Below are 7,557 nucleotides of genomic sequence, written 5' to 3'. Positions count from 1 at the left end.
GCTGATCTTTAATATCTGATCTGATAAGGAAGGAACTTATATTACCTGTTACATTTTTGCCTCCATGATTCTGAATATCACTATGTCCCCCCGTCTTGGCTTCACAATATTCCTTAAAAAAAAATGTAGAAAATTGGAGAGTAAAGTCTTGACAAACTGTTCTTGGAGAGGCTGTGCTCTTTTACACTGGCCAGTTTTTGAACTCTTAATAAAAGGGGTCCTTAACAAGCTCAAATGTTTCAATATAAATGGAAAAAGAGCAAAAGGAGATGAAAGAAGTGGCATTCCTGGCGAAACTGGTCAGACGATTTTCAGACTCCAAAGTGTCCTGATAGTTTTATGTGATCCAATCCAGTTCCTGAAAAATCTCTGCCAACAGGTAACAGGTCTTCAAAAGCTTTTGAAGCCAAAGGCTCCCCACCAGCCAGCCCATCTCTCACTAAGTTCTCAGCCTCATTAAGAATGAGAAACAGATACCACGGCACCAACCTGTCTATGAGAGCACAGCAAGACAAATGTAATTGCCTGTACCAGGAATACAAATCAGCAACTCTCAATTATTCATATTTACACCCACTCCATTTTGGTTGTCTTTCCTTTATAATTTGGCCATACATTGATGTCAAGTGTATAATTTTATCTGGGATTTATCAGTTACCACCCAGAGCCATGATTACATGGTGCAGGGAACTTCCTCCCCCTGAGCAAGTCTATCTTTAGTATCTTCTTGATAACCACTTCTTACACTAAAAAAAAGAAAAAATCAAAAGGAAAATCTTGGTTTTCTTATGTGGCTCCAGAATCCCTGAATATAACATTTAGAAGTCATTTATCAACTGAAACTATCGAGCTTTTAGCTGCCACTACAATTTTTCAAAGCAAAGTGTTCTTATTCTTTCTCTTTGTTATTTTTATCAAATTGCAAGAGAAATTTTAGGGACTTCCATATTGACCATTCAATCATGTACTAAGTTCAACTTTCATCTTGCCAGTGTCTTCTTTAACTGCGTAAGACTGGCCTTGGAACAATCAGAACAACAGCAAGATGGATAATGGTATGATTTCTGGGAGAACATTTTATAAACAAATAACAGCTCTCTAATCAAGGATTCAAAAGATAATTTATTAGTCTGAGAAGAGGAATCACATACTATACCCAGTAATACGCTTCTTTTATTTTTGCGCCTTTATCTTAAAAATATATTTAAACAAAAACAAAGATAATATTGAATTTCCCCATAAACTTTGCTTTCTTATTTACAGTGTTATATTGTAAATAACATTCCATTATACACAAACTAAGGACTGTGCATTACTGTATGTTCTCTTTACATATTCTTTCATAATATAGTCCATACAGCTCGAAGCTATGCAATATTTAAGCTTAGAAAAGCTTGATGAAATAAGTACAAACTGTATCAATCAGAATATTATTTAAAAAGGTTCTGACATTAATTCTCTGCTAGATTGTTTCACTGAAACCATTCTTTGTTAAAGAAAAATGCCCCATATAAGGGATGAGAACAACAGTTTAAGTTACCACAGGATCCACTTAAACTGGTTAACAAATAAAAACACTTTATTACTTATTACTGTTATTAAATGGAGCACTACCACTGTCACGTCATCCAAACAAGTAGATTTACTCTTCAGTTCTGACATATTACATCAGCGACAGTTGGTACCTCTTTACGAAATAAAAAATGCTTCCTGCAACTTTAGGTTTTACTTGTAAACAGTTAAAGCACACATTTTGTAAAGATGATTTAACCATTCCTAGTCACACAATGAGGAGTTTCTATTTCATCCACGGAGAAGCAAACACACATACTCCACACATACACATATGTGCGCACATACGCTCACACACACACAGTCCCGCTCACCCGCCAAAGGCCCGCGTGTCACTAAGCGCTAACTACAGCAGCACTTGTGTCTCGAGCAGTGCACGAGGTTGCAATAGGAATTATAAAACAAGAAAGATAAAACAACCAACTTCAGTTAAAAACCCCAAAAGCTCAGGTTCTGAAATGCCTCTTAGACGCGCTTCATGCTCAGCCTGAAGGGTCAGTTCACTGGGCTCTCCAGGCGGCACACCCCACCTTCGATTGCCACAGACTGTCCTGCCACTGCACCAGGAGGAAGTCTTGAAATGTGAGTCTGCAGAGAGAGAGACAGGAGAGCATCAGAGGGGTCAGCGGTGTCCCTTGCCACACCCCTACCCATGTCCAAAAAAGGTAGAGGAAACACCAGAGCATTAGGCCTTCACTTTGCTTCTGAGCATCCACAGACTGTACCACTGGTAAACTTTAGTTACTGAAAGATCGTTTGTTCAAATCGCTCAGGAAATATTTACTGAGCATCTGCTACATGCCAAGCACAGCACTCGCAACTTCAGATACGACTTGAGTTACGCAACTTGAGAGGTGACCAAGTTAGCCAAGACCCCTGACCGCACAGAATGTATAGTTTAATTATATTCACAAGAGTAGCAGTTCTAATGCCAGCTCTATTGAGTACAGTCGTTATGTGAAAACTAGTAATTTGTATATGTTTTGTCTTCTAAACAGAGTACCTAAGGATACTTAATTCATGTTTATATCCCAAATTTATTCCTTAAAGAATTTCAGTAGCTTACAAAAACTCAGATAATCCAATAGCCTAAAGTAGGAGAGGAAATGAGAGGAAAAATAAGAGCTTACAAAATAAGGTAAAGACGGAAGTGGAGCCAACGAAGAAATCTAAGCTGAGGAGTTTGGTACTCGTTCCAGAGGCAAGCTGCCCTGTCTCTCAGTTTCCTAGCAGCAGAAATCAGGTAGGTGGTTCATGTAGCATAAAGATCACAGCAAACCCATTGCTTGGATAAGAACAACTGTTCCTAGCACCGAGACCAAGGAGCCATTTCTCCTATAGTCTTTGTAAAGAGGGCACTGTGTTTAGTGGCTGAGTGAAGGCGTCAGCTATACGACAGGGAGTTTTGTAGGGCTGAGTGTTACATCACTCGGAGGCTGGGGCTGGAGGCTCTGGTAGACAGTAAACACTTCACTCTGTTTCATGAGGGGTCAGGATGAGGTCAGCCAAGAATTCCTCTTTTTGGTGATCTGGCTTAATCCAAAGATAGATAAATGTCTGGAATTTCTAAGAAAGAGGGGCTGCATAAACTTCAGGCAATCCTCTCTACTTGTTTCTCTAAACGAGCTTTTCCTAAGTACTGAAACATGGTGAGTCTCATCAGAAGACAAGAAACCTTGGTCTGAAAAAGTGTGATCGAAGATGTGTTTGAAGCTTCCTGTGGAGATCTCAATGGGGCATCAAATCATATAAACAGTGCGAGCTGTTTAAGAAAATGTTTTATATGAGCTTATCTCCAGAGTTCTTTTTGAAAGAAGTGAGCTTAGGTCGGGCGTGGTGGCTCACGCCTGTAATCCCAGCACTTTGGGAGGCTGAGGCGGGTGGATCACGAGGTCAGGAGATCGAGACCATCCTGGCTAACATGGTGAAACCCCGACTCTATTAAAAGTACAAAAAAATTAGCCGGGCATGGTGGCAGGCGCCTGTAGTCCCAGCTACTCAGGAGGCTGAGGCAGGAGAATGGCATGAACCTGGGAGGTGGAGCTTGCAGTGAGCCGAGATCACACCACCGCACTCCAGCCTGAGCAACAGAGTGAGACTCTGTCTCAAAAAAAAAAAAAAAAAAGAAGTGAGCTTGAATTTCTCTTTAGCCTAAAAACAGACCACTTTCTACAACAAACCTGGATGCCGGCATAAAAAATGCAATAAACTGTTTTACACTGAGCAAGTGTCTAAGGACTGTGTAGAGTCTAGAGTATTCTACAAGCAGAAGAACTTAACAAGGTACCTTTACAATATTTAAATAGCAATGCACTTTTATTGGAATTTGGAACTAATGGGAAATAACACTTTAAAAGGATACATGAAAAAGCAGCAGACATCCATTTTGGGTCATCTCCCTCCACTCCTTGCTACATGCCCTGCTCATACATCTCTCTGTGATACCATGTCTCTAATACCCTTCTCTGGCTTTTTCTCAAGGGAAGCCTTGACCAGGCACCCAACTCAACTTAGAAGCTCTTCTTCTAGCTCCTATAGCACCCATATGAGCATTTCTCATCCAGTCTTGGTTTTGAGTCTTTAGGTTTCTGTAACTGAAAGTCGGTTTTGGGCAGAAGCTTGTGTCATATACATCTCAGTTTCCCTGTACCTGACCATGTGTTTCACACAGAAGCATACTACTCTGGAAATGCTGAGTGGGTAAATGACTGAAATAGACCATTCTAGGGCTATGTTTATGTAAACATGCAGAATCTTAAGGCACTCTGCTCCTGCCATTCAAGAGAGAGCCGCATCTTCTCATGCAGTGCTAGCCACATCCCTGGTGAAGGTGAAGGCCAAAGTAAAAGGATTTGGCAGTATCGGGCACTGGTCACCAGGGCTGCCTTCAACTCTGGTAAAGTAGATGTTCTCGCCATCAATGACCCCTCCCTTGACCTCAACTACATAGTCTACATGTTCCCGTATGATTCCACCCATGGCAAATCCCATGGCACCATCAAGGTTGAGAATGGGAAGCTTGTCATCAGTGGAAATCCCATCAGCATCTTTCAGGAGTGAGATCCCACCAAAATCAGATGGGGCCTTGCTGGTGCTGAGTACATTATGGAATCCACCAGTATCTTCACGACCATGGAGAAGGCTGGAGCTCACTTGCAGCATGGAGCCAAAAGGGTCATCATCTCTGCTCCCTCTGCTGAAGTCCCCATATTTATATAGGCATCAACCATGAGAAGTATGACAAAAGCCTCAAGATTGTCAGCAATGCCTCCTGTACCACCAACTGCTTAGCACCCCTGGCCAAAGCCATCTATGACAACTTTGGTATCATGGAAGGATTCATGACCACAGTCCACGCTATCACTGCCACCCAGAAGACTGTGGATGGCCCCTCCGGGAAACTGTGACATGATGGCTGTGTGGCTCTCCAGAACATCATCCCTGTATCTACTGGCACTGCCAAGGCTGTGGGCAAGGTCATCCCCGAGCTGAACAGGAAGCTCACTGGCATGGCTTTCCATGTCCCCATCGCCAACGTGTCAGTTGTGGACCTGACCTACCGTCTGGAGAAACCTGCCAAATATGATGATATCAAGAAGGTGGTGAAGCAGGCGTCAGAGGGCCCCCTCAAGGGCATCCTGGACTACACTGAGCACCAGATTGTCTCCTCCAGCTTTAACAGTGACACCTACTCTTCCATCTTCCATGCTGGGGTTGGCAATGCCCTCAACAACCACCTTGTCAAGCTCATTTCCTGGTGTGACAATGAATTTGGCTACAGCAATATGGTGGTGGACCTCAAGGCCCACATGGCCTCCAAGGAGAAAGACCCCTGGACACCAGCCCCAGCGACAGCATGAAAGGAAGAGAGAGGCCCTCAGCTGCTGGGAGTCCCTGCCCACACTCAGTCCCCTACCACACTGAGAATCTCCCGTCCTCACAATGTCCATGCAGACACCCTCAAGAGGGAGAGGCCTAGGGAGCCCCACCTTGTTGTAGACCATGAATAAAGTCCCCTTCACTCAGCCTAAAAAAAAAAAAAAAAAAAAAAAAAAAAGGAAAAAAGAATTTTAAGTGTTTTAACTGATATGACCAATCTGTTTGGCTGAAAAGTCAATCACTAGTCTGCCATAGTAAAGATTAATTTTAGATTTTTTTGGACGGGCGTGGTGGCTCACGCCTGTAATCCTAGCACTTTGGGAGGCTGAGGCAGGCAGATCCCTTGAGGTCAGGAGTTTGAGACCAGCCTGGCCAACAGGGCGAAATCCCATCTCTACTAAAAATACAAAAAAAATTAGCTGGGTGTGGTGGCGCATGCCTGTAATCCCAGCTACTCGGGAGGCTGAGGCAGGAGAATCGCTTGAACCCAGGAGGCTGAGGTTGCAGTGAGCCAAGATTGTGCCACTGCACTCCAGCACTCCCTCTCAAAAAAAAAAAAGGCCGGGTGCGGTAGCTCACACCTGTAATCCCAGCACTTTGGGAGGCCAAGGCAGGTGGATCACGAGGTCAGGAGTTTGAGACTATCCTGGCTAACACGGTGAAACCCCGTCTCTACTAAAAATACAAAAAAAAATTAGCCAGATATGGTGGCAGGCACCTGTAGTCCCAGCTACTCGGGAGGCTGAGGCTGGAGAATGGTGTGAACCACGGAGGCGGAGCTTGCAGTAAGCCAAGATCGCGCCACTGCATTCCAGCCTGGGCAACAGAGCAAGACTCCATCTCAAAAAAAAAAAAAAAAACTTAGTTTTTTTTTTAAAGTATAGACTAAATTAATTTTCCACCTTCCAATTGATGGCACTGTTAGAATAGAGATGGAGCTTTAGATTCTCAGATGCAAACAGCTCCACACCAATGGGATCCACTGGCCATGTAGTTATAATTTGCTGCTTTCTTGCTAATTCCCTGAGAAGCACAGACAGATTCTTGAGGTTAACACCCCTTGAAAAACTGTCAACTTATAAATTAAACTGACTGTTCAAAGCCAATATTATTAGGGCTGTATCTTTTTATAAAACCAAATACAATGGATTAACAAATTTAGCTCAAAGGTTTTAAAATAAGAAAATTAAGAGAAAAGTAACATAGAAAGTATATAATTACCATCTAATCACAATCTAAGTAGTAGCTGAAATTTCCTATCATTCATACTCAATGTTAAGATCTTCTAAGACCACCTTAGAAACTGCTCTTGCATGGTTTCTGGGAAAACTGCACACGACTTAATTTTAAAAGTTCTCTTCCAGAGATGGATCATTGGAGGCATGAGCAACTTAAACAGCAGTCAAATGGGGGTCCTTGAGTCTTGTACATTTGTTGTATAATGCTGCATTAATAACATTCTGACAAATCCAACACAAGGAGGAACATGAAAAACACTAGGGTAAACTTGTTTGCATGGGCATTTTCCTTCCTGGAAAGCAGGACTCTAGCCTCCTGAGACAAGTGTGTTCAGCTCAATTTTATGTTATCATGTGCTTTTGAAGAAACAGATATCCTTTTTTTCTACCACTTTCCCTTCCCCTGTTAATTCTTACTTTTCAAATTGCTGAGTCATAGAAAACAACTAATTTTTCATGCACTAACAATGTCACATGAACTTTAATATAATCTGGAATACTGTGTGTACTTTATAGAATAAAAATCCATTTAACAACAAGTTAAGCTTCTCTTCTGTATTTATCACTACTTGGGCAATGTAGACATGGTATATGGTACTGTGAGATTGTACTGTGAACTGGGTATTACCTTACATCCTTGCATTGTGAATTCTTGCCTGACATGATAATAGTCACCCTCAGCTTTTTTTTTTTTTTTCTTCTTCTTCTTGAGATGAAGTCTTGCTCTGTCGCCCAGGCTGGAGTGCAGTGGCGTGATCTCGGCTCACTGCAACCTCCGCCCACCAGGTTCAAGAGATTCTCCTGCCTCAGTCTCCTGGGTAGCTGGGACTACAGGTGTGTGCCACCACACCTGGCTAATTTTTTTTTT

The 7,557-nt window shown here is 42.4% G+C and overlaps 1 protein-coding gene and 1 pseudogene across 5 annotated transcripts in view; one reads left to right on the top strand and one right to left on the bottom strand.

Moving 5' to 3' along the window:
• Positions 1-1,104: 1,104 nt before the first annotated feature.
• The window catches only part of TASP1 (taspase 1), a 259,013-nt gene continuing 252,560 nt past the window's right edge, over positions 1,105-7,557 (bottom strand). For all 5 annotated transcript variants that reach the window (XM_055265078.2, XM_055265085.2, XM_063633986.1 and 2 more), the window contains one exon: positions 1,105-2,160. In XM_055265078.2, coding sequence (XP_055121053.1) covers positions 2,068-2,160 — 93 coding nt within the window. In that variant the 3' untranslated portion in view covers positions 1,105-2,067. The remainder of the gene's footprint in view (positions 2,161-7,557) is intronic.
• LOC129474896 (glyceraldehyde-3-phosphate dehydrogenase-like) lies at positions 2,225-5,432 on the top strand (annotated as a pseudogene).

Source organism: Symphalangus syndactylus, chromosome 24 (assembly GCF_028878055.3).
Source record: "Symphalangus syndactylus isolate Jambi chromosome 24, NHGRI_mSymSyn1-v2.1_pri, whole genome shotgun sequence".
Classification (NCBI taxonomy): Eukaryota; Metazoa; Chordata; class Mammalia; order Primates; family Hylobatidae; genus Symphalangus; species Symphalangus syndactylus.
Note: the sequence above shows the minus strand (reverse complement) of the source record. Positions and strands in the feature narration are given on the sequence as shown.